General features: G+C 44.8%; 1 protein-coding gene across 4 annotated transcripts in view; it reads left to right on the top strand.

The window, feature by feature from the left end:
* Positions 1-25,669, top strand: part of ttc3 (tetratricopeptide repeat domain 3) — a 128,865-nt gene that overhangs the window by 56,149 nt on the left and 47,047 nt on the right. For all 4 annotated transcript variants that reach the window (XR_008810616.1, XM_056285128.1, XM_056285129.1 and 1 more), the window contains 6 exons: positions 3,678-3,732; positions 3,950-4,037; positions 4,647-4,796; positions 14,512-14,592; positions 19,582-19,691; positions 25,333-25,459. Coding sequence is in view for 3 of the 4 variants with exons in the window: in XM_056285128.1 (XP_056141103.1) it covers positions 3,678-3,732; positions 3,950-4,037; positions 4,647-4,796; positions 14,512-14,592; positions 19,582-19,691; positions 25,333-25,459 (611 nt within the window). In the remaining variant the exon portion in view is untranslated. The remainder of the gene's footprint in view (positions 1-3,677; positions 3,733-3,949; positions 4,038-4,646; positions 4,797-14,511; positions 14,593-19,581; positions 19,692-25,332; positions 25,460-25,669) is intronic.

Here is a 25,669-nt window from a genome sequence, read left to right on the forward strand (position 1 = left end):
ATCGGACCAACGGCAGAGAGGGTGCGGGTGGTGGCAGATGCTCGAGAACCAGAGAATGCCACAGAGGTGAGGAGTTTCTTAGGACTTGTGGGGTATAGTAGCAGATTCATCTCACAATTTGCAGCATTATCAGAGCCACTGCATCGCTTAACAAGAAAGGACACATCGTTTGTATTTGGATCGCAACAGAGAAGGTCATTCAAGGCGCTTAAGGAGGAGTTGGCTAGAGCTGGCACCTTAGCATATTTTGACAAGGATGCACCAACTAAAGTGATACCGGATGCCAGTCCGGTAGGTTTAGGTGCAGTACTGGTTCAGAACCAACAGGGACAGGAAGTGCCAATATGCTATGTGAGTTGTAGTTTAACTGACTGAGAGGAAATACTCAGACAGAGAGAGGCCTTAGCTCTTGTATGGGCTTGCGAGAGACTACACCCCTATGTGTATGACCGAAGGTTTGATTTGGTAACTGACCATAAGCCATTAGAAATAATATACGAGCCCCAATCCAAACCCTGTGCCCGCATAGAGAGGTGGGTACCTAGGCTACAGCACACCTAAACAACAGCAAAATGGGCTCAGGCTAACGGAGAAGTCGAGCGACAAAATGCATCCTTGATGGAGAGGATCAGGATTGGTCAGTCAGAAGGACTCGACTGGAAACGAGCTTAGAGCGTATGTGACCATGTACAGGAGCATTGACCACACCACAACAGGGAAGAGCCCAGCCGAGTTGCTCTTTAAACGCAAAATGAGAGGAAAGCTGCCAGAGATCACGGAGTCACATGCAGACATGGAAGTGCGTGACCAGGATTCAAAACAGAAGGGCGAGTCCAAACTACGCAGATGAACGGCGAAGAGCACAGTAGTCAGAAGTGGACATAGGCGATACAGTTCTAGTACGTCAGGAAAAAGTGGACAAGTTCACTCCCGCTTTCAATGTGACACCACACAAAGTCATAAATAAGACAGGGAATCAAGTAGTTGTAGAATCTCCAGAGGGAGCCCGCTACTCTAGAAACACTACATTTGTTAAAAGATACCAAACCAATGGACCAACAGAGTCGCTCTGTGAGCGGGAGAATGCAAAGGGAGGAGAGGACAGTACAGTGGACTTTGATACACGCACCACTGTGACACAGACAGTACCCACTGACACTAACACGCCAGACAACAGGATCCCAGAGGGTTAAAAGACCACCCAATAGAATGTCTGATTACGTCACAACCTAATATGTGCAGTACGTCACAACCTAATATGTACATAAACTGTATGGGTGATGTTGATGGGTAGACAATAAATACTTGATGTTAAAACATGTTTAAGCACTAGTTGGTTGGAAAGACACGAGTTTGTGAGTTGTCTATGAGCAGAAAAAAAAAATCTTTTTGCAATGCCACTGTTAACAACTGTTTGTAAACGGTAAGTTTGTTTCCAAGGAAAAGGGGGATGTCATATGTTGATTAGCTGTTTGACACCTGTCAGTACACTTAGTGATAACGTCATGAGAAGATGCATGGTATGCCGGGACTTCTACTGATTAAAAAAAAGACCTACTGATAAAGAGAGCAGAGTTGAATACGTCTTTGTCATGAGTATGATTTAATTCGCTATGTCTATCCGTCTAATTGAATGTATTAAGACAGACAGATACAACATGCACCTTTAAAGCTTCATCATGCTGTCTGCTGTCCACTAATCAGTTAACAGCTAGCTTGACGATTAGCGCTAGCTCAGCGATTAGCGATCTTTTTAGCACATAAATGCAATGATACGTTAGGCATCAAAGTACATTGAAAACATTAGACGATATTCTCATAACCCCGATTGTTTTTTGTGAAAATTATCTGAACATGAACACCAAGTATGGTATTGTGGGAGTGCAGGAATGAGGAGACGGAGAGATTGAGTCGAATCAATCCCGTTTACTCGCCACACAAAACAACACCGATACAGCTCAATCTCTCGTGGCAACCAGCTAACCGCTAGGCTGCTGCAAACATGGCTCACCCCGGAAACCCTAAGCAGTGTCTACGTCAGCACTCTGAATGTCTGCTTTAAAGGAGCAGCAGCCCCTGGTGAATCTACCCTCAAATGTGTATCACCACATTATAGTATTTCTTGACAGTGGCTAGCGTTTAACGTTAGCCATTAGCGTAACTACTAGCAAACCACATGTGCGTCACTCACTGTAGTTTCAAAAACAACTTGACAGAAACTGCCTCCCTCACATTCACAGCTGGAATCTAAATCTAAATTAAACTCTAAATCTAAAGTGCAGCTACGATTAACAATGTATGTAGACTGAGTTGGGTTTAGCTGCACGTAGGTGATGTGATCCACGTCAAGTGGCCATGTGCCCTTCAAGCACTCTGCAGATTCCTCCATCCTAGATCATTTCTATAGAATAGACAATGTTAAAAAAATGTATAATTTCTTTAATTAATGAGTAGCTGCTTGCTTAGCATTGAAACGCAATAAAAATGATGTTTAAAATCGGCTCTCTTTTTTTTACAGTGATTTTGAATTTCTTCAGTGATTCTATTTGGCAAGCTTTCTGATCTCACCGAGTAAAAAACAAACAAAAAACAGTCCAATTTAAAGTGCAAAATTGGAAAATGAGCAAGCATCCCACTTAATATAGAAAATAAATACATGAAAAGTAGTTAATAAAGCCTTGCAATACGTTACATCCATAGGCTGTAATGCCCTTCAAGTCCCAGGTGTATTATAAGATGAATTTCAAACGTATTTTACTTTATAACCACTTTTACGTAAATCACTGTACGTTTCTATAGTTGGTATAACACATTGTAAAGATGTGTATAGTATATTTTAAATACAACTAATATATTGTAGCGAATTTGGGCCCGGGAACTGCCGCAACCAGGATGCGAACCCCGGTCTCCCGCACCACGGGCAACTACTTTATTCAGTCGACAAATGGGTCCATCCCATTAATCAAGGGCTAGCAAGTCTCGTCATTCGTGATCGTTACACTTCCCCCTCCTTTGGTCAGCTCCCTCCCGCTCTTCGGCATACCAGCTCCCTCATGCCTCTGGACGCACCAGCTTCCGATGGCCTCAAGGTCTCCCCATTCCACTTCTGACACCAATGTAGCTAATTCGGGGGGCAGCCAGGAAGCGAACCCGGGTTGCCCGCATGACTGCGCTAACCAGTTAACTAACAGGTCGGACCCTTTAGTCAACTGGTTAATGTTGTCGCCCACCCGGGTTCACGTCCTGGCTGCGGCGGTTCCTGGGTTGCCCCCTGAATTCGCTACATTGGTGTCAGAAGTGGGATGGTGAGACCTTGAGGCCATCAGAAGCTGGTGCGCCCAGAGGCGTGAAGGAGCTGGTATGCTGAAGAGCGGGGACGCGTTTCCCAAAGGAGGGGGGATCATGTAACGTGCACGAATGACGAGACTCGCTAGCGCTTGGCTGACAGGTCAAACCCGTTAGTCGACTGAATAACGTAGTCGCCCGTGGTGCGGTAGATCCGGGTGTACTTCATAGACAGTGTTTTCTCTTAAGTTTTAAATCTAAATGTTTTGAGTAACTTCGCTGACTGTCTTGGCATGTAATCTTTTAATTAAACATTCTTATTGAACATAAAAAAATAAAATGCTGTTCTTGTACCTGATGTTTAGCTTTACGCCTAAACTTTCTTGTTACAGGAAAAGCTGAAGCACACACTCAAGGCAAAACCAAAGACTATAAACAGACAAAAAGGTTAGTATTGTAAAGCCTTAGTTGAATTTTTACACTATTTCCCCCCAAAATTGCTATGTTTTTAACAACAACAACAACAAAAATTACAGTTAACTTTGTTAGAACTGCACTTCTGGACCCAGTAAAGCATTGCGTGGCGGCAGTTTTCAACATGTATGGAGCAGGAGAGATTTGGACGAGGTAAAAAAAACACTTATTCTGCATCTTGTATTTTCAGTGAGACTGCTTGTAAGAGGAGCAGCAAAGAACCCAACGTCCCTAAGAAAAAAAAATCCAATGGCAGAAATGTCCTCTCCAAGGAACAGGTGAGGTCTTCGTGTTTTGTCGCTGGGATTGAAAAATAAGAAGCCCAACCAACGCCCCCCTCTGAAACTGCTGGGACAAAGAAAATTGTTATATAATCATAATATTATTATTATTATATATTATTATTATATATATAATATATGTTATTAATAATATATTATTATATAATAATATTATATATATATAAAGGGAGTATGTGAGAAACGAATGGCATTCAAGTTTCAGTAGTTTACCAGTCATAATTGTGAATGGGAAACTTGCCCCCCCCCCCCCCCAGTTGCTCCACTAGTAGAGTTAGTGTGGGGTTTGTCGTGAGGATAGTTTGGGGTTGTTGTGGATAGTTTGGGGTTGTTTGGAGCAATTAGTAGGACCCAGCCTTGCTGTTAATCTAATCCATAAAATATGAAAGGTTTATGAAATATGAAAGTTAGTCCCTGTTAAATATCGATGTTTAGATCCTTTTTTGCAGAATCTTCTAGAAAGAGCTGGCATATTACATCCTTGTTTGTTTACTGGGGGCAGGATAATTGTTTCGACACATTTGGGGGTTGGCTTGTGTTGCTGCAGCTCAGCTAGTTAGTATGTGACATGTGGCCTGTCCCCAGCAGACGATGCCTGAGAGCTCCATAGCAGATGTTCGCGAAGCCTTGAGGTCCGCAGTGCAGGATGGCTGCAGGTGTCTGTGTGCCATTCGCGGCCATAATGCAGAAGAGGCTTTCAGCAAGGCCCTCTCTTTGCTTGGAACCCACACCATCCAGGTATAGTCAAATACAAATATTAGCATCTCACAAATACCCCTGATTGCTTTCAAGTGGGGCTGGAGGGTGGTGGTAGCTATACCTAGTAAAGGATGCAGCTACGTAGTCCAGATGTATACCAAATGATGGTGCTCTGTTCACTTAGGCCCTGTTCATATCTGGCATTAAAATGCAGTTCTGTGGATGGGGTCACATCTGGACAGCTAAAAATACAGGTGTGGGGGCACCCCGGTGGCTCACCTGGTAGAGGGGTACCACATAAGGCTGAGTTCTTATCGCAGCTGCCTGGGTTCAAATCCAGGCTGTGCCCTTTGCTGCATTCCATCCCCTCTCTCTCCCTTGCCTTTCCTGTCTCTTGCTCTCTACTATCCCTATCTAATAAAGGCAGAAAATGCCCCCCCTCCCAAAAAAAATACAGGTGTGAACATATCCAAGATGAAGTGAAAATCCAGTCACCCACGCTACATTCAGAGGTGTCCAGAGACTCATATGTAATGTAGTGTGAATGCAGTGTGTTTCCTAACTGCTTAGAACAGCTTTCTACTTGTGTGCAAGTGGACTGTGTATACTTTCTTGCATGAACCACTACTACGGCATTATTATACAGTTAATATCGGGTTAATGCTGTGCAACAGTAAGTTTAACGTACTACTGAGATGTTGGTCTATGACTGTGGAGTATCAATGCTGGCAAGAAAAAAATATATTTCTGATGTTTTTCTAAAATGAAGTTGGAATTTTGAAAATGTTTATGATTATTGAGCATGCAGCGAGACAAAAGGGAAAATGTTCACCAGTTATGTTTTTCTACATTGCATGAAGCCAGTGCATCATCAGTAAAAAGCAAAACCCTGTCCAGTAACCTGAATGAATGCAGTATGGCATTCAGATAACAAGCTCAGTCTGTAGATAGGCTCAGGAGTATGCCCAAATCAAGTTTGGACTTATCCCACTCATCACATCAGTATGCATGTTTGTGTGTGTGTGTGTGTGTGTGTGTGTGTGTGTGTGTGTGTGTGTGTGTGTGTGTGTGTCTTTTTTCCTGTATCCGTGTTGATATATACATCAACACGGATACAGGTAAAAAGAGTCTGATGCGTAGCAATACAGGCCTGTTTCGTGCGTCTCGCACTCATCAGCTGCTAAAGACTGCAGCTGATGAGTGCGACATGCACGAAACAGGCCTGTACTGCTATGCATCAGATTCTTTTTTCCTGTAGCCGTGTTGATATTCCGCTCCTCATTAGTCAAGCACTCAACACCATTGACGGTTTCAGAAAAAAACGCTATATATATATATATATATATACAGTGCATCCGGAAAGTATGCACACCCCTTCACTTTCCCCACATTTTGTTATGTTACAGCCTTATTCCAAAATGGATTAAATTCCTTTTTTTCCTCATCAATCTACACACAATACCCCATAATGACGAAGTGAAAAAGGTTTTGTAGAAATTTTTGCAAATTTATTAAAAATAAAAAAACAGAAATATTGCATGTACATAAGTATTCACACCCTTTGCTGTGACACTCAAAATTGAGCTCAGGTTCATCCTGTTTCCACTGATCATCCTCGAGATGTTTCTACATCTTGATTGGAGTCCACCTGTAGTAAATTCAATTGATTGGACATGATTTGGAAAGGCACACACCTGTCTGTATAAGGTCCCACTGTTGACAGTGCATGTCAGAGCAGAAACCAAGCCATGAAGTCAAAGGAATTGTCTGTGGACCTCCGAGACAGGATTGTATCGAGGCACAGATCTGGGGAAGGGTCCAAAAATATTTCTACAGCTTTGAAGGTCCCGAAGAGCACAGTGGTCTCCATCATTTGTAAATGGAAGAAGTTTGGATCCACCAGGCCTCTTCCTAGAGCTGGCCGCCCAGCCAAACTGACCAATCAGGGGAGAAGGGCCTTGGTCAGGGAGGTGACCAAGAACCCGATGGTCACTCTGACAAAGCTCCAGCGTTCCTCTGTGGCGATGGGAGAACCTTCCAGAAGGACAACCATCTCTGCAGCACTCTACCAATCAGGTCTTTATAGTAGAGTGGCCAGACGGAAGCCTCTGCTCAGTAAAAGGCACATGACAGCCCGCTTGGAGTTTGCCAGAAAGCACTTAAAGGACTCTCAGACCATGAGAAACAAGATTCTCTGGTCTGATGAAACCAAGATTGAACTCTTTGGCCTGAATGCCAAACGTCACGTCTGGAGGACACCAGGCACCTCTCATCACCTTGCTAATACCATCCCTACAGTGAAGCATGGTGGTGGCAGCATCATGCTGTGGGGATGTTCTTCAGTGGCAGGAACTGGGAGACTAGTCAGGATCGAGGGAAAGGTGAATGGAGCAAAGTACAGAGAGATCCTTGATAAAAACCTGCTCCAGAGCGCTCAGGACCTCAGACTGGGGCGAAGGTTTACCTTTCAACGCAATAACAACCCTAAGCACACAGCCAAGACAACGAAGGAGTGGCTTCGGGACAAGTCTGTGAATGTCCTTGAGTGGCCAAGACAGAGCCCAGACTTGAACCCCATTGAACATTTCTGGAAAGATCTGAAAATAGCTGTGCAGCGACGCTCCCCATCTAACCTCACAGAGCTCGAAAGGATCTGCAGAGAAGAATGGGAGAAATACCCCAAATATAGGTGTGCCAAGCTTGTAGCTTCATACACAAGAAGACTTGAGGCTGTAATCGCTGCCAACGGTGCCTCAACCAAGTACTGAGTAAAGGGTGTGAATACTTATGTACATGCAATATTTCAGTTTTTTATTTTTAATAAATTTGCAAAAAATTCTACAAAACCTTTTTCGCTTTGTCATTATGGGGTATTGTATGTAGATTGATGAGAAAAAAAAAGGAATTTAATCCATTTTGGAATAAGGCTGTAACATAAAAAATTGTGGGGAAAGTGAAGGGGTGTGAATACTTTCCGGATGCACTGTATATATGTGTGTGTGTGTATATATATATATATATATTTGTGTGTGTATATATGTATGTGTGTGTGTATATGTATATATATATATATATATATATATATATATATATATATATATATATATATGTGTGTGTGTGTGTGTGTGTGTGTGTGTGTGTGTGTGTGTATGTATGTATGTATGTATGTATATGTATATGTATGTATGTATGTATATATGTGTTTGTGTGTGTGTGTGTGTGTATGTGTGTATATTTGAATGTGTGTGTATGTGTATATATACAGATGGGCAACAAAGGAAAAACTTGAATGCTTGACCCCTACAGTGAGGGGGTGCGGATGCTCTGTCATGCTGTGGGGAGGGGCACTTTCTTGGCACGGTTCAGGTCCAATCGTCCCGTCAGAGGGAAGGGTCACTGCAAATCAATACAAAGTTATTCTGAGTGATCGCCTTCATCCTATGATGAAATATCTCCATCCTGATGGGAGTGATCTCTTCCAGGATGACAGTGCCCCCATCCACAGGGCACAATGAGTCACTGAATGGTTTGATGAGGATGAACATAATATAAATCTTATGATATGGCCTTCACAGTCACCAGATCTCAACCCAATTAGACACGAGTCAAAGTGATACATGCAGTTTTTAGCATATTTAGTGGAAAAGCCTTCCCCCCAGCAATATGACTGTGAGTTGCAGGGGGAAAGGCTCTGACTATTGTGTGTGCTCATGCACTGAATAGCAGTTTGGAATATCCGACCTTCTTGGAGTCTCTGGGTGGTGTCCTGGATAGGGCTCCGCCTCGGGACTCTATAGTTCTGCTAGGGGACGTCAACACTCAAATGGGGAACGATGGAGAAACCTGGAGGGGCGTGATTTGGAGGATCGGCCTCCCCGATCTGAACTCGAGCAGTGCCTTGTTATTGGACTTCTGTGCGAGTCATGGATCGGCCATAACAAACACCATGTTCGAACATAAGGTAGTTCAAAAGTGTACTTGGTACCAGAACACCTTAGGCTGAAGATCGATGATAGACTTTGTGGTCGTATCATCAGATCTGTGGCCGTATGTTTTGGACACTCGGGTGAAGAGAGGGGCAGAGCTGTCAACTGATCACCACCTGGTGGTGAGTTGGATCAGATGGTGGGGAAGGCTGCCGGACAGACCTGGCAAACCCAAACGTGTAGCGAGGGTGAACTGGGAATATCTGGTGGAGGCCCCTGTCTGTGAGCTCTTCAACTCCCACCTCCGGAAGAAGTTCTCGTGTATCCCGAGGGAGGCTGGGGACACGGAGTCTGAGTGGGCCATGTTCAATGCCTCTAATGCAGATGCGGCAGACAGGAGCTGTGGTCATAAGGTCATCAGTGCCTATCAAGGCAGCAACCTAAGAACCCACTGGTGGACACTGGCGGTGAGGAAAGCCGTCAGACTGAAGAAGGAGACCTTTCAGACTTGGTTGGCCCAGGGGTCTCCTGAAGCAGCAGACAGGTACCAGGAGGCCAGAGGGGCTGCCGCTTCAGCAGTTGCGGGAGCAAAAACTCGGGTGGTGGGAGGAGTTCGGTGAGGCTATGGAGGAGGACTTTCGGTTGGCCTCAAGGAAATTCTGGCAAACCATCCGGTGACTCAGGAAGGGGAAGCAGGGCTTGACTCAGGCTGTGTTCAGCCGTGGAGGGGAACTGTTGACCCGCACTGGGGATGTTGTCAAGCCGTGGAAAGAACAATTTGAGGCACTCCTGAACCCGGCTAACATGTCTTCAGTGGAGTAGGTAGAGTCTGAAGACTTAGGGGATGCCCCACCCATATCCCTGGCAGAGGTTTCTGATAAAAAGCTCCTCAGTGGCAAGTTGCTGGGTGTGGATGAGATTCGCCCTGAGATCCTGAAGGCTCTGGACATTGTTGGGCTGTCTTGGTTGACACGCCTCATCAGTGTCGCACGGAGGTCAGGGACAGTATGAGTGGCAGACTGGGGTGGTGGTTCCTATATTTAAAAAGGGGGACTAGAGGGTGTGCTCCAATTATCGGGGCATCATATTGCTCAGTCTCCCTGGGAAAGTCTACTCTAGGGTGCTGGAAAGGAGGCTCCGACCAATTGTCGATCCTCAGGTCCAGGAGGAACAATGCTGATTCCGTCCTGGCCGTGGAACAACGGACCACCTCTTTACCCTTGCGGAAGTGCTGAGGGGGGCATGGGAGTTTGACCAGGCCGTCTACATGTGTTCTTTGGACTTGGAGAATGCTTACAACCGTGTACCACGGACCACTCTGTGGGGGGCACTGCAGGAGTATGGGGTACCAGGGCAGTTGCTACAAGCCATCCGGTCCTTGTATAACCAAAGTGAGAGCTGTGTCTGCCTTCTCGGCACAAAGTCAATCACGTTTTCGGTGGGTGTCGGACTCCGCCAAGGTTGTCCCTTGTCTCCGATTCTGTTTGTGATATTCATGGGCAGGATCTCAAAGCACAGCCAAGGTGAGGAGTTTGTCCATTCTGGGAACCTCAGAATTGCATCTCTGCTCTTCTCAGATGATATAGTTTTGTTGGCTTCATCAGAATGCGACCTCTAGCCCGCACTGGGGCGGTTTTCAGCTGAGTGTGAAATGGCTGGGATGAGCGTCAGCACCTCCAAGTCTGAGACCATAGTTCTCTACCAGAAAATGGTGAATTGCTCCCTCCTTGTTCGGGATGAGTTGTTGCCTCAAGTGAAGGAGTTCAAGTATCTCAGGCTCTTGTTCACGAGTGAGGGTAGGATGGAGCGGTAGATTAACAGGCGGATTGGTGCAGCATCAGCTGTAATGCGGACTTTGCAACGGACCGTTGTGGTAAAGAGGGAGCTGAGCCGGAAGGCAAAGCTTTCAATTTACCAGTCAATCTTCGTTCAATTCAGTTTATTGTCATTCAAAACAATGTGCAGACACATGTTAAAAATGAAATGAGGGCTGTGGCTTCACCAACCAGTGCAAGACAGACACAGACAAACACAGCAAACACAGTATAAGATACACATGAAGACCTACTACTACTAATACTTTCGGCTGCTCCCGTTAGTGGTCGCCACAGCGGATCATCCATTTCTATTTCTTCCTGTCTTCTGCATCTTCCTCTGTCACACCAGCCACCTGCATGTCTTCCCTCACCACATCCATAAACCTCCTCTTTGGCCTTCCTCTTTTCCTCTTTCCTGGCAGCTCCATATTCAGCATCCTTCTCCCAATATACCTAGCATCTCTCCTCCACACATGTCCAAGCCATCTCAATCTTGATGAAGATTGAGATGGCTTGGACATGTGTGGAGCATGAAGACCAAAAGCTAAAAATAAGTTTAAAAAAAATTAAAAAATAAAAGAGCTAGAGTGCAAAATATTTAAAAATATCTACAGACATTCAGTGGGTGGCCAAGGTTCAGGTGGGCAACAGCTTGTGGAAAGAAGCTGTTTTTGAGCCTGGTAGTGCGGGCTCTGAGGCTCCTGTAGCGCTTCCCACAGTGCAGGGGGGAGAACAGTCCATGGTTGGAGTGGGTGGGATCTCTGCTGATGCTCAGACCCCTTCGAAGGCAGCGTTTGTGATAAATGTCTTTAATGGCTGGGAGCTGGGTACCGGTGATATGCTGGGCTGCCTTGACGACCCGCTGCAGAGCTTTCTGGTCTACTGAGATACAGCTGGTCAGGATGCTCTCTATGGTGCATTGGTAGAAGTTGGTGAGAATTTTGGGGGATAGACAGGTGCTCCTCAGCCTCCTCAGGAAGTGCAGGCGTTTTTGGGCCTTTTTCACAAGGGCCTGGGTGTTTAATGTCCAGGAAAGTTCCTCGCTGATGTGGACTCCAAGGAATTTAAAGCTGGAAACACGCTCCATTTCCACCCCATTGATGTGTATGGGGGATTGGCTGCAGCTTCTAGACCTCCTGAAGTCAACAATCAGCTCCTTCGTCTTCTGCACATTGAGGACAAGATTGTTGGTAGTACACCATGATGTGAGGTGCTGAATCTCGTCCCTGTAGGCCGTCTTGTCATTGTTGGTGATGCGGCCAATGACTGTAAACTAAACTTTAACATTTGACGGGTGAGTTGGCAAGCAGTCGTGGGTAAAGAGGGAGAAAAGGAGGGGGCTCGGAACACAGCCTTGAGAGGCACCTGTGCTGAGGGTCAGGGTGGAGGAGATGTGGTCACCTAACCTAACAGACTGAGGTCTGTTAGACAGGAAGTCCAGTGTCCAGTTAGGGAGGGGTTGAGGCCAAAGGAGAGGAGTTTGGTGGTTAGTTTGGCAGAGATGATAGTGTTGAAGGCAGAGCTATAATCTATAAACAGCATCCGGATGTATGTGTTGTAAGTTCAAGGTGGGTCAGAGCAAAGTGCAGGGCAGTGGCAATGGTATCCTCAGTAGACCTTTTAGGACGGTAGGCGAACTGATGTGGGTCGAATGGGGGGGGGGGGTAACTTTTTTGATGTGAGCCAGAACCAGTCTCTCAAAGCATTTCATGGCAATGGGGGTGAGTGCTATGGGTTGGTAGTCATTCAGACATGTGGATGTTGGTTTCTTGGGGACAGGAATGATAGAGGCATTCTTAAAGCATGTCGGTACTATGGATTGGGACAGTGAGAGGTTAAACATAGTTGTGAAGACCTCAGCCAGCTGGTCAGCACATTCCGGGAGGACCCGACCCCGTGTGTCGTCCAGTTCGGGAGCCTTCCTTGTGTTCACTGCGCAGTGATTCTCTGACCTCTGCAATCAATAGAGTGAGCACCTGGTTTTCTGGGTGGCTGGGGATTTTTATGGCTGGGTCAGTATTATCCTTGTCGAAGCGGGCATAGAAATGATTTATAGCTTGTCTGGCAGGGAGGCATCATAGACAGTGGGACCGCTATTGGAGCTTTTGTAGTCTGTGATAGACTGAATGCCTTGCCACATTCGCCGAGGATCGTAGTTATTTTGAAGGTGGTTCTCTATTCGTAGAGGATATTTATGTTTGGCTGTTCTGATGCCCTTTTTGAGGTTGGATCTGGCTGCGCTGTAGGCCTCACAGTTACCTGACTTGAACGCTGCATCCCGAACTTTCAGCAGCTGCCGTACCTCACTGGTCATCCAGGGTTTCTGTTTGGAAAGGCGGAGATTGATTTTTTTGTTGTGACACTCTCAGTGCAAAAGTTAATGTAGGCTAGTATGGCAGATGTCTGTTCATTAATGTCTATATGGGAGCCATGGATAGCTGAATGTGCAAAAATACCCCAGTCTGTGATGTCAAAACAGCCCTGGAGTTCAGAGACTGCTCCTTCTGGCCAGACAGTGATTGTCTTTACTGCTGGCTTGACCCGTTTTATTAGGGGTTCGTAGGCTGGGACCAGGAACAGGCAAAGTTGGTCAGAATGCCCCAGGTGGGGACAGGGAGTAGCTTTGTATGAGCTTTGTATGAGTCTTTCATGTTTGTATAGAGATGGTCCAACCCTCACCTATGGTCATGAGCTTTGGGTAGTGACCGAAAGGATGAGATTGTAGACACAAGCGGCTGAAATGAATTTCCTCTGTAGGGTGTCTGGGCTCAGCCTTAGAGATAGTGTGAGGAGCTCGGACATCCAGAGCGAGCTCGAAGTAGAGCCGCTGCTCCTTCGCGTAGAAAGGAGCCAGTTGAGGTGGTTCGGGCATCTGATTAGGATGCCTCTTGGGCGCCTTCCTTTTGAGGTTTACTGGGCACGGACAACTGGGAGGAGACCCTGGGGTAGACCCAGAACTCGCTGGAGGAACTACATGTCCAATCTGGCCTGGGAATACCTTGGGATCCCCCAGGAGGAGCTGAAGGGCATTGCTGGGGAGAGGGACGTCTAGAGTGCCCGACTTAGCTTGCTGCCACCGCGACCTGACCCTGGAGAAGTGGCTGATGATGAATGAATGAATAAATGGAAAAGCAAAATTAGATTATAAATGGTCACCTGGGATACATGTTGATATGTGAATGTAATCCATCTCAGACACATTGTGGATAATTCTAGACACAAGAATGCAGGTATAAACGGGACCTTAAGAGTTCATAGTTTGCAGCGCTTGCGGCTCAGTTAGATGATAGAATTTATTGAAATGTTGGTCAATGGAGTTTTAAGTCAAACATTATCAACTGTATTTCACACATTGCAACCACTTTGTATTTACATAAACAGATGTTACATTTTTATGTCATGAAGAAAATCTTATGAATTGATATCCATAATGGAAAATTAATTGACGTGTCAAAAAAAAAGTAAAAACAAAAAAAATATCGATCAATAAATATTTGAGATTGACCAAATATTAGATAACTTGCACTCAGTTAACTTCTTCACCTTTGGAACATTTTGGAAAGCAGAAGGGTAAAAAAAAAGAAGTGAAAAGGAAAATTATTAGTTGTAGATTTGGTATATTTAACTTACAGGACTAGGGAATCTCATTTGGCAGGTTTCCCCACGAGTACTAAGTTTTGAGAGCAGTGTCACAAGGTGAATTAACTTTACATTTAAACTCTGAACGTGTATATGAAGCGCAAAATAAGCAGCCAATTTTCCATAGTATAGTTTGTATGGACCTTTTGTACAAATTATTTATTTATTATTCGTTTGTTTTATTTATTTATTTGTATATATTTGATGTATATAACTTTGGGTAAAAAAAAAAACTAGCAGTGACTTTTCTCTTGAGTTACCATTAATGAGCTTGTGTCTGAAGGTTAAAAACACAGCAGGATGAGGCAACAATTGATGTTTTAATCGGCCCATAATATATTTTTCTGTTTTTTTTTTTTTTTACTTTCTCAGGATCTTGGACTTTCTACACATGATGAAGTGTTGCTGATATATGGCCGTGCATCAGCCTTGGTAGAGATTGGCCAGCCTGAGGTAAAGCACTGATTAATAAAATGTCAAAGTATTTTATTATTATTTGACGTGGGTCTTATGTGGGCTGAGCTGTCCAGGACACATGTTAGCCGGGGATATAATTTAAAAATCAAAATTCTGTTGATCGCCTCCCAGATAATTCCAGATGAATATCAATGCTGTTTGGCAAATACGTTGCCACAACCATTTTCATGAGCTTAACGACAAGTTGGTCAACTTACTATAACTTTATAGAGATGGTAAGCAGTCACATGTTAGGGTGTCCCTGCCCACTTGCGTTTTGAAAAAGGCCAAAAAAGCAGTTTGGACAGAGTGGACAGCGGTGGTGATGTATGGGGGGGTTGAATGATAAAAATAATAAGAATAAACGTATATAGCACATTTTAAAACGTAGTTTACTAACCTGTGTGAAGTTGGCACCCCGTGCGATCGGAACATGAATTAAAAAAAATCATTTGTTTGTCTTGATTTGTGCTGCAAAAGCTATCGTTTGTGCTGTAAAGATTTTTGAGATATTAAGCATTATATTTTATAGGCTGTGACGTCATTCTGCACGTCATTATCATACAAATCATTCAAAACTGGTCTCGTGTGTTTGTGCTGTTAAAAGAAAGGTGCTGTTTTATGCAAGGGTCTGAGGAGAGGGTGTTGTGTTGCTGTCAAGCCCCTTGAGGCAAATTTGCAATATGTGATATTGGGCTATACAAATTAAACTGACTTGACTTAAATGACACAATTCTGGGTCTGCGGTGGTGTAGCGGTCTAAGCATCGGTTTTGTGTCGATGCAGTTGCCCACTGGGGACCGGGGTTCGCGCCTCGCGCCTCAGATCCGACTATGGCCGGACTCGATGAAGCAGCATTAATTGGCAACGCTGTCTTCGGGAGGGGGGCGGAGTCGGCTTGTGTTCGTCACATGAATGTGTCTCTGTGTGTGTCGGAAAAAGCAGTGGTTTGGCCTGGAGACGCCTCGCCACTTTCGTGATGAGGCGTCTCCTTCGAGACTGCCGGCCGGAGAGATGCAGTTGGCGAACGCACGCAGTACAAGGGTGGGTGTTTGAACTAAAATAGGGATCGATTGGCCAGTAAATTGGGAGAAAATCAGAAATAAATTTATAAATGACACAATTCTGAACCCCCATTGTCGTCAAAATCATCCCAAACCGGTGTCGTTCGTTTGCGCTCAATTTGTGCCCGTTCGTTCAATTACCTGTGCTTTCTGAAGAAATGTGAAGGGTTGTTTTTTTTTTTTTTTTTTTTTCGGCCTACCACATTTAACCTAACGCACTTAAATTATTACATAGTCATTTGAAACGATGTGTTGTTTTTTATGTCATGTTTACTTTAAGGGATAACAGCAAACATAACATTTCCTCATAGAAGCAGAGGACTGAGGTGTAGTCATGTGGTACCCTCACAGCAACAGCAGTACGAAGTAAAAAAAAAAATCAATGTCGTAAAACTGCTGCAAAATCATCCCCCAACAAAAGGCTTCACAAAAAATGATGCAGTTTCCTTGTTTCAGGACCATTCAAGGAGTTCATCAGGAGCAGAATGTAGCCTGTTTGTTCAACACTATTTACTGAAGGCTCCTGTTGTGTAGGTCAGATTATGATGAGGGCTTTGAACCTTCCTTTGTGAAAAACACAGCTTGGGGCTGTATTTGTGTTTTTTCAGAGGCTGTTGTGACCTGACAAGAAAGGTCGTCATATTTCTCCAGATCAGGGAGGATCTTCTGCAGTAGGCCACATAGGGACCGAGGCCATCCCTCGATGGCTCTTATATTCGTTCATTCAATTTTTTTCCAAGCTGCTTATCCTGATGAGGGTCGTGGGGTGCTGGAGCCTATCCCCGCGCTCATTGGGCGGGAGACCCTGGACAGGTCACCAGTCCATCACAGATAATAAATTAATTTACAGTATACATTAATTGTAAATTAAATTAACTGAATTAATTGTTCGACTGTGTGACATTATCTGATCGTCACACAGTCGAACAATTCCTTGTAATGTGAAGGATTCTTTGTTTAGTTGCAAGTTGACTGGAAACTCAGACAGTAGATGATTTGTGTCCACACCTGTTTCTACGCACAATAATTGTCCAGTAGTGTAGCTGTGTGTGACTGAGCCTTAGCAGAGCAATTTCAATGATGAAGGGTCACGTTTCAAGCTATCTGGACCCTCATCAGGAAACTCCACTGGCCTCAAACATGTGGATGGATTGAGTAGTGGGCCACCCTCCACTGCAGCTTGTAGCCGACTCATTCCTCCTGCTTGTAAAATGTTGACATTGACAGGGAGCAGAGGGATTTCCCTTGAATGTGCTATGTTTCGGCAACAGTGTGGGGAGGAGCACTGACTCTTACTTGTCACACTAGCAACTTGCTTCATTGTTGTAGTGATGATGTGAGCTATTGTACATTCTGAATTCACTTGATTAATGCCTGACTTCAGCTGTACGGGTTCAAATGTATCGGACAGCGTTTCTGCCCTCTGTGCATAAACTTCACGTTGCACACCTTTATGACGATGGTCTTCACCAAGTGAAACATTTCAATCATTTTCTCTTCTTTGTTTGTTTGTCTTCTTTGTTTTTTTCTTTGTTGTTCTTTGTTGAGAGAGAGAGTGCAGGCAGGGTGGAGTGGGTGGAGAAGAGTGTCAGGACTGACTTGTGACAGAAAGGTACCAGCAAGAGTTAAAGGGAAGGTTTACAAGATGGTTGTGAGACCAGCTGTGTTATATGGTTTGGAGACAGTGGCACTGACAAAAAGACAGGAGGTGGAGCTGGAGGTGGCAGAGTTGAAGATTCTAAGATTTTCATTGGGAGTGATGAAGAAGGACAGGATTAGGAACGAGTATATTAGAGGGGCAGCTCAGGTTGGACGGTTTGGAGACAAAGCAAGAGAGGCAAGATTGAGATGGTTTGGACATGTGTGGAGGAGAGATGCTGGGTATATTGGGAGAAGGATGCTGAATATGGCGCTTCCAGGGAAAAGGAAAAGAGGAAGGCCAAAGAGCAGGTTTATGGATGTGGTGAGAGAGGACATGCAGGTGGCTGGTGTGACAGAGGAAGATGCAGAGGACAGGAAGAGATGGAAATGGATGATCCGCTGTGGCGACCCCTAACGGGAGCAGCTGAAAGTACTAGTGGTTGATCAACAAGAGAGGCTGTATAAAAGGTCTGGCCTCACTGTCCACCTTGAGGCCTTTAAAGATCACGTGAAGTACTTTAAAGATGCTGTCCCCCATACCAAGATGCAATATTATGACCACCAGTCAGGATGACTGTCAGAACTGCCGGTCTGCATGGGCTAGCAGTTAGCTTAGCCTGCCCCGCTTTCGCGTCCTGTCAGACCGCCCTCGGTGTTTCCTCTTCAGGCGCAATGTCGGGCAGGTTCGTGGTCCTTGGACCCACCAGATGCAGCAGACCAGGTTTCCTCAGCCAATTCAACGCTAGCTGTCCCACCCAGATAGCTTCGACACACCTCCCCGCATTCCACAAGACGACAGTCAACACTAGGCAAGGCCGCTGCCAGACTGCCCTCGGTGTTATCAGAACTGCCAGTCTGCATGGACTAGTCACACTAGCAACTTGCCTGCTTAGCCTGCTCCGCTTCCGCTTCCTGTCAAACCCCCCTTGGTGTTACCTCTTCGGGTGCAGCTCTGGGCAGGACCGTGGTCACCTGGCCCACAGGAGCAGACCTAGCTCTCCCAGCCGATCCACCACCAGCTCTCCCAGCCATCAAACGAAGACGGAAACATGGACAAAGACGCTGCATGGACAGTATCTCACTCTTCCCGAGCCGTCCCGGTTGCTGCTCCACCCCCTTCTGCCAATCCGGGGAGGGCTGCAGACTGCCACATGTCTCCTCTGATTCATGTATTGGTGTATATATATATATATATATATATATATATATATATATATATACACTACCGTTCAAAAGTTTGGGATCACCCAAACAATTTTGTGTTTTCCATGAAAAGTCACACTTATTCACCACCATATGTTGTGAAATGAATAGAAAATAGAGTCAAGACATTGACAAGGTTAGAAATAATGATTTGTATTTGAAATAAGATTTTTTTTACATCAAACTTTGCTTTCGTCAAAGAATCCTCCATTTGCAGCAATTACAGCATTGCAGACCTTTGGCATTCTAGCTGTTAATTTGTTGAGGTAATCTGGAGAAATTGCACCCCACGCTTCCAGAAGCAGCTCCCACAAGTTGGATTGGTTGGATGGGCACTTCTTTGAGCAGATTGAGTTTCTGGAGCATCACATTTGTGGGGTCAATTAAACGCTCAAAATGGCCAGAAAAAGAGAACTTTCATCTGAAACTCGACAGTCTATTCTTGTTCTTAGAAATGAAGGCTATTCCATGCGAGAAATTGCTAAGAAATTGAAGATTTCCTACACCGGTGTGTACTACTCCCTTCAGAGGACAGCACAAACAGGCTCTAACAGGTACTATTTAATGAAGATGCCAGTTGGGGACCTGTGAGGCGTCTGTTTCTCAAACTAGAGACTCTAACGTACTTATCTTCTTGCTCAGTTGTGCAACGCGGCCTCCCACTTCTTTTTCTACTCTGGTTAGAGCCTGTTTGTGCTGTCCTCTGAAGGGAGTAGTACACAATGTACCTTCAAATTATGTGAACAGCTGGGAGCATATAGTGAAGAAAATTAGACCCAGAGTGTTGTCTTTAATTGCGCCAATGTTCAGATCTGTTGAGTGGATAAAACACAACTAATTCACAGACATATCAGAGCGATATGCTGTAGTAGACAGTATATAACTACTGTCTGATTTCCACAGAATTGTGGGGATTAACAGTTTAGGTTTTTGGGGTCCAAAATGGAAGCTTAGAAAGCGGTCAATCAATAGGATTCAGACTAGGCTGTTTATACTGATGAGGTATGAAGAATATTCATCAGATACAATAAAAACTCTTGTGATTGATAAAATGTGTTGTTAATTCCATAAAACACAGGAACTTGCAGAAGCACACAGAGAATTCCAGAAGATGAAGTCCTTTGAGGAGAGGACATTTCAGTGTTTTGTGTACTATGGTATTGGCAGAGTGTATCTCAAGGAGAACAGGTGACTGCAACAAAAATTAAACCCTTATATCAGTTTATTTTTCAGTCATTAAGATGTATGTGTACTATTTCTTTCCTCTGACCATCAGAGATTGTACTAAATCCCTGGATCTTTTCTATCTCACACATGCTGGTAAAAAAAAATAGGCCCCTGTGACATGGATTATGACAGGTGGTATGTCCCCCATAAGTACTTATGTCATCTGCTCACCTGTTCCTTCTTGCTTGTTTTCTTGCTATTGCAGAGTCCAATAAGCAGGTCAAACATACATTTACTGTTTGCTGGTAAAGAAATTGCTTATAGTCTCATAACTAGGGCCCTACCAAATTCACGGCCGTGAAAATCGCGTCACGGACCGTGAAATCAGCCTCTTCCCGTGTAATTGACCATTTGCCGTGAAATGCAGTGAAATGCAGAATTTAAGTGCGCAACTAGTTTGAGAAACTACTGTGCTGACATGATTGACATTTTGGATGCGCGAATAAAAGCATTCACGTGTCTAAGACATTGATTGGTTAAATGAGCATCCGGGGTGGTCGCAATGATCATTTTTGTTACTAGCATAGTTTGAGTTAGCTGTCGTCAGCATGTTAGCTTAGGCCCTAACGTACTGAAGATGTCGAAATCTAAAACCTCAAAAAACACGACTGCAGACGACAGAGTAATTGAGTTTGGAAAACATATTTTACACGCTGATGGCGGAAAATTATTTTGTACGAGTTGTAATATCTCCTTAGATCACAGTCGACGAGCAACGATTCAGCGTCACTTGGAAAGTGAAACTCATCTCAACAAAAAGAGGGCTGCCGAAAAAGAACCACAAGGTGGAACCAACAAGAAGCAAAAAACAATTTCATCGATGTTTAAGAAAACAACCGAGAGCACCGAGTCTCGACATTTGGCGACCATGGAGCTTGTTGAGGCGTTTGCTAGTGCTAACATACCGCTGGAGAAGCTTGATCACCCGAAACTGAGGGACTACCTTCAACGTAATGTGAGAAATGCGGGCGGTTTACCCAGTGCAAATAAGCTCCGACAAGACTACCTTCCTAAGCTGTTTGACGCACAATTTGAAGAGGTAAAATCTATCATAAATTCACGTGAATCGTTTTCAATTATTTTGGATGAGTCCACCGACGAGCAGGACAATTATGTTTTGCATGTTATTTTCGATTTCATGTCGGACAAGACGGAAGATGTTGAGACTGGAACTCTAACAGCAGTGCTGGCCGACTGTGCTTACTTGGATGCTGTAAACTATACCACTGTTTCACAAGCCATAATTAAAACCCTCACAAAATATGGTGCAGACTTTAACAAAGTATCTGCTTTCATTAGTGACAATGCAACCTACATGACGAAGTCATACAAATCTGTACTCCAGGGTCTCATGCCAAACTCGGTGCATATCACTTGCAATGCCCACATTATTTCTCTGGTGAGTGAGTTGTGGAGAGCTGAGTTTCCTAGAGTAGATAAGTTAGTGAGCTACGTCAAAAAAGTGTTTAAGCATTGTCCCAGTCGCAAACTACACTATCGGGAAAGCATTGCAGAGAAGACAGGGGAAACGGTGGGGAAAATTGCCCTTCCACCTGAACCAGTGATTACGAGATGGAACTCGTGGTTTCGGGCTGTACAGTATCACGCAGCTCATCTGGACTTTTACGCAGATTTTGTGGAACAGGAGCTCGCACTGACACCCCGAACACAGGCATTGACCGAACTGTTAAATCTTTTACACGATCCTCACCTGAATGAGGAGGTCAAATTCATTTCCAAAAATGCCACTAAGCTAATGGACTTGATCACTTGGTTTGAATCTCGACATGTATTAATTCACAAGGCGCACAACAGGGTCATGGATTTGCTCTTTTGGGCAGAAGCACAGGCGAATGAAATTCACTCCGAGCGTGCAGATTTAAATGCCAGTGCTCATCACTTGTTTTCTGGCATGATACGAAAGATCAGGCAGTATTACTGCTACGGAGACGAGTCAAACGAGAACATTACGCAAAGTAGATTTAAACAACCAGCGGCCGAATTCCTGAAAGCAGTGCGCATTTTTGACCCTGCACAAATACTTATTTTGACGGTGGATTTAAAATCACTCAGCACGGACATTCCTGGATTTGACAAAAACTGTAGGCTGGAATTGCCGAACTACAAACACATCACACAAGAGGTGGACACAACTTTACCAGTGCTAGCTTTTTGGAAATCCTCCGAATCTAGGCTACCACATCTTGCTAAAGTAGCGTGGCGCTGTCTGTCAATCCCGACGAACTCTGTGGACGCGGAGAGGGCCGTGTCAAAACATGGACAAGTATTTTCATCGCAGAGACAGAGCATGAAGCCAAGCACCGTCGCAGGATGCTCAATGCTTACATTCAACCACTAGTACGGTTATGCTGTGTACAGTAGGCTGGGCTATTAAGGCCCTGTGTGAATAAAAAGTGTAATTTAATCATTGCCGTGAAATGTCGCATTTTTCTTATGGAATCCGTGAAATCTGTGATTTTCGAGAAACTAGGTCCGTGAAATTGAGCGAAATGTACCGTGAATTTGGTAGGGCCCTACTCATAACTGAAGTTGGAGCTAAGTCTATTTCATCCTCCAGAGGCTGTAGACTTTTTCAGTTGCTCTGTGGGCTGTTAAGTGGTGTTTTCTCTGTGGTGGCATCAGCTACAACACAGTGTAGTTTACAGCTAAACAGATGAGTACTATTTCCCATTACTTGTGCTTATGATAGCTATCCCTGCTTTTAGGAGCTAACCATTTTATAGCTTAACAATAGTACCTCCTGCAGCAGTCATCACTCTTCTGATCTCCCGCGACAGGGACAATTATGTACTGTTCACAGCAGCCTCCTGTAGCCATGAAGATGCTACCTCCCATGTATTTAACACAACATCCCAGGGGACGGAGGGTGTGACATTGCGGGGTTCACAATTGGTCAAGCCTGCCATAGGGATGGCTTTGGCTCAGCTAGGACTGGACAGCGCCCTTGTGCCTCCCAGCGTGTTCTTCATGTAAGACTGACAGCCTGTGACCTTCAGTGTCCCTGTCTCAAGATCCTTTATTCAGGAGCCACAGAGGTGCTGGACAGACCCAAAGTCTCACTTCCACCATACAAGTGATGCAATGAATTTGGTGGAAATGCAGGATAGGGAGAGTTATGGGCTAAGCACAATGCCCGTAGTCGACCCGACTATTGCCATCACTCACACTCACCATCGATGGCATTACCGTCTCCCCTTCTTCCCAGGCACACAGCCTTGGTGTGATCCTTGATCCCACCTTCTTCCTTGAGCCCCATATCTGCAAAATTGTCAAATCATCCTTCTACCACCTTCACAACATTGTGAAAATAAGACCCTCTCTGACACGCCCTGCTGTCGAGACGCTGATCCATGCCTTCATCTCCTCCCGCCTTGATTACTGCACCTCACTCCTCTATGGCATCAGTGCTAGCTCTATCAAGAGACTCCAATTGGTCCAGAATGCATCCACCCGACTTTTAACTTTCACCAAATCCTGGCACCACATCACCCCAGTCCTAAAAGACCTCCACTGGCTACCCATCTCCCACCGGATCAGTTACAAAATCCTGGTTCTCACTTATAAAGCCCTTCATCAACTGGCTCCCCCATACCTCACCAACCTCCTCTCCCCTTACCAACCCTCTCGGTCCCTCAGATCCACCTCAGCCTCCCTTCTCTCCACCCCCAGGTCCAACCTCCGTGGTTTTGGTGGCCGAGCCTTCTCCAGGGCAGCTCCCAGGCTCTGGAACTCACTCCCCCAAATCATGAGAGACTCAGAATCCCTCCCACTCTTCCAATCCCGTCTCAAGACACACCTCTTCTCCATTGCCTTCTCGTGCCCCCCCTACCTCTTATCCGTCCCTAATCTGAGGCAGACTAAGGACCGAGCACTCGACCTGCTGCCCCCTCCTCTTGGAACTCCCTCCCCAAGCACATCAGACACTGCTGTGATCTGCCCACATTCAAGTCATTAATCAGGACTCACCTCTTCAGATTTGTTTTCATGTGTGATTTATGTCGTGTTGCATGTTTTCGGTGAGTTGCTTTTAAGTTTATTCTAATTTATGTAAAGTGTCTTTGAGTACGATGAAAAGCGCTATATAAATAAAATGCATTATTATTAGTAGTATTATTATTGCATCCCTCATAGTCTCCACCAATGAAGCCCTCAGAGCAGGTTCCTGGCCACAGTGCCGTGAAACAGATGATGACCTTACGAAGAGTTATGACATAGCAGCCCATATGGTTCACTTTGGCAAATCAATGACTATGCATGGAGGCAATAAATCAAGGTGATAGTGCAATTAAGTTGTCTACTTGAGTTTGCATAAGACGATGTCTTTAATGATCTGAGTTTACAAGAATTGTTGAATAGTCTTAATAATGGATCAGTTGCAGTAATCAAATTATTCCTCTAATCTTATTAAAATTGAAACGTTACCTTGTGTCCCACGTTGTTCTGGCTTTATCACAAACTATATAGGAGTCAGGTGATGTGGAGGCGCAGATGCTGAATGATCTTTGTGACGTTTACATGTTACCAGGTCTAGCTGTCTGTCCCCCTTGATGGAGGCAGGTTGAAGGACCCTTCATTCGGTGCCCCTGGTGTCAGGCCAGGTGTTTGGACTAGCTGCATAGCAGGCCCTGGAATGCAGCTTGCAAGTCGGCCAAGTTAAGCAGCAATTTACTGACCTGTTGAAGGAATCATGATTTATTTCCAGGCAGGGTAGCCCTTATTGGTGGTTCTCTGGGTACCCTCACCCACCTGCTTGCCCACGTGGTCCAACAAAGATCCAGTCTATGGCAGCACCCTGGTTGGCATAGCCATCACCATGACACAGGCACAGCTTGGTTTTCAGGAGCAACTTGACCATAATCCTGGTCCTCCAAGGTCCTGTCACCCCAAGGGCTGCACAAGATCGTGGGAATAGTTCCTGAGGACAATCAGCCAGCTTTTGGACAGTTCTCTCACCAACACTTAAAAACTGGAAGTCTCAGCCCATAAGACTGTGGGTGTATGGGCTGTACCTGAGAGGACCACATACTATTGTGTGTATAGTTTGTTTACCTGATGGCTAGCTGAGGGATAGTTGTGCTACAGCTACCTGATAATGACCCTGCACATTGACCTTTGCCCACTTCTACAGGATCAATGTAGTTACTCTGCATACTGTCATAACGGTCATCTGACCAAGACTCTAGCATTCATGAGATGGATAAGCTTGCTTATAACCATTGTGAGGAATCATCCGGTGGTTAAGCACCATCTCTGACAGTCAGGAGGAATGAAATAGAATGCGAGTTACTCATGTAACTGCAGTTCTATGAATCCCAGGTGACTGTCAGAGTTCCCTGTCAGTCGGAATCTTGAAATAATATTCTGTAGGAACAGGTGAGTAGATGATGAAGGTACTTATAGGGGACATACCACCTTTTGTCATCAATGTCACAGGTGATTTTGTGTAGGATCTCAACTTGGGCACATGGGAAATGGAGAAGATCCAGTACTTAAGCATCATCTCTGATGGTCATGCGGAATTCACTGAACTGCAGTTACATGTGTAACTCTCAGAGATTTCATGTGCATCTTTCCCTTGAAGGTATCCACTTGCACTGGAGAGGTTTTTAGACTCACTGCGTTTGGTTAGAAATCAAATAATGCCTGGTGTACTCAAATGGCCTATGACAAAAGAGATTGTCAAAGAATCACAGCCATACTACTTAAAGGTACGTTATCCATGTGTGTTTATTTCCTCTGGTTCATTTACATGCATATTTAAATATACTAAGATTAAAATCTCAACCATGACATTTCAAAAAGAATGGAACCATGCTAAATATCTATCAACAACCGCCACATTCTCCATTAAACTATAAACTGCAACAAAACAAATGATTTTCTGCAAAAATGAAACCGTGTAAAATATTGGTTGTGTT

Source organism: Lampris incognitus, chromosome 8 (assembly GCF_029633865.1).
Source record: "Lampris incognitus isolate fLamInc1 chromosome 8, fLamInc1.hap2, whole genome shotgun sequence".
Lineage (NCBI taxonomy): Eukaryota > Metazoa > Chordata > Actinopteri > Lampriformes > Lampridae > Lampris > Lampris incognitus.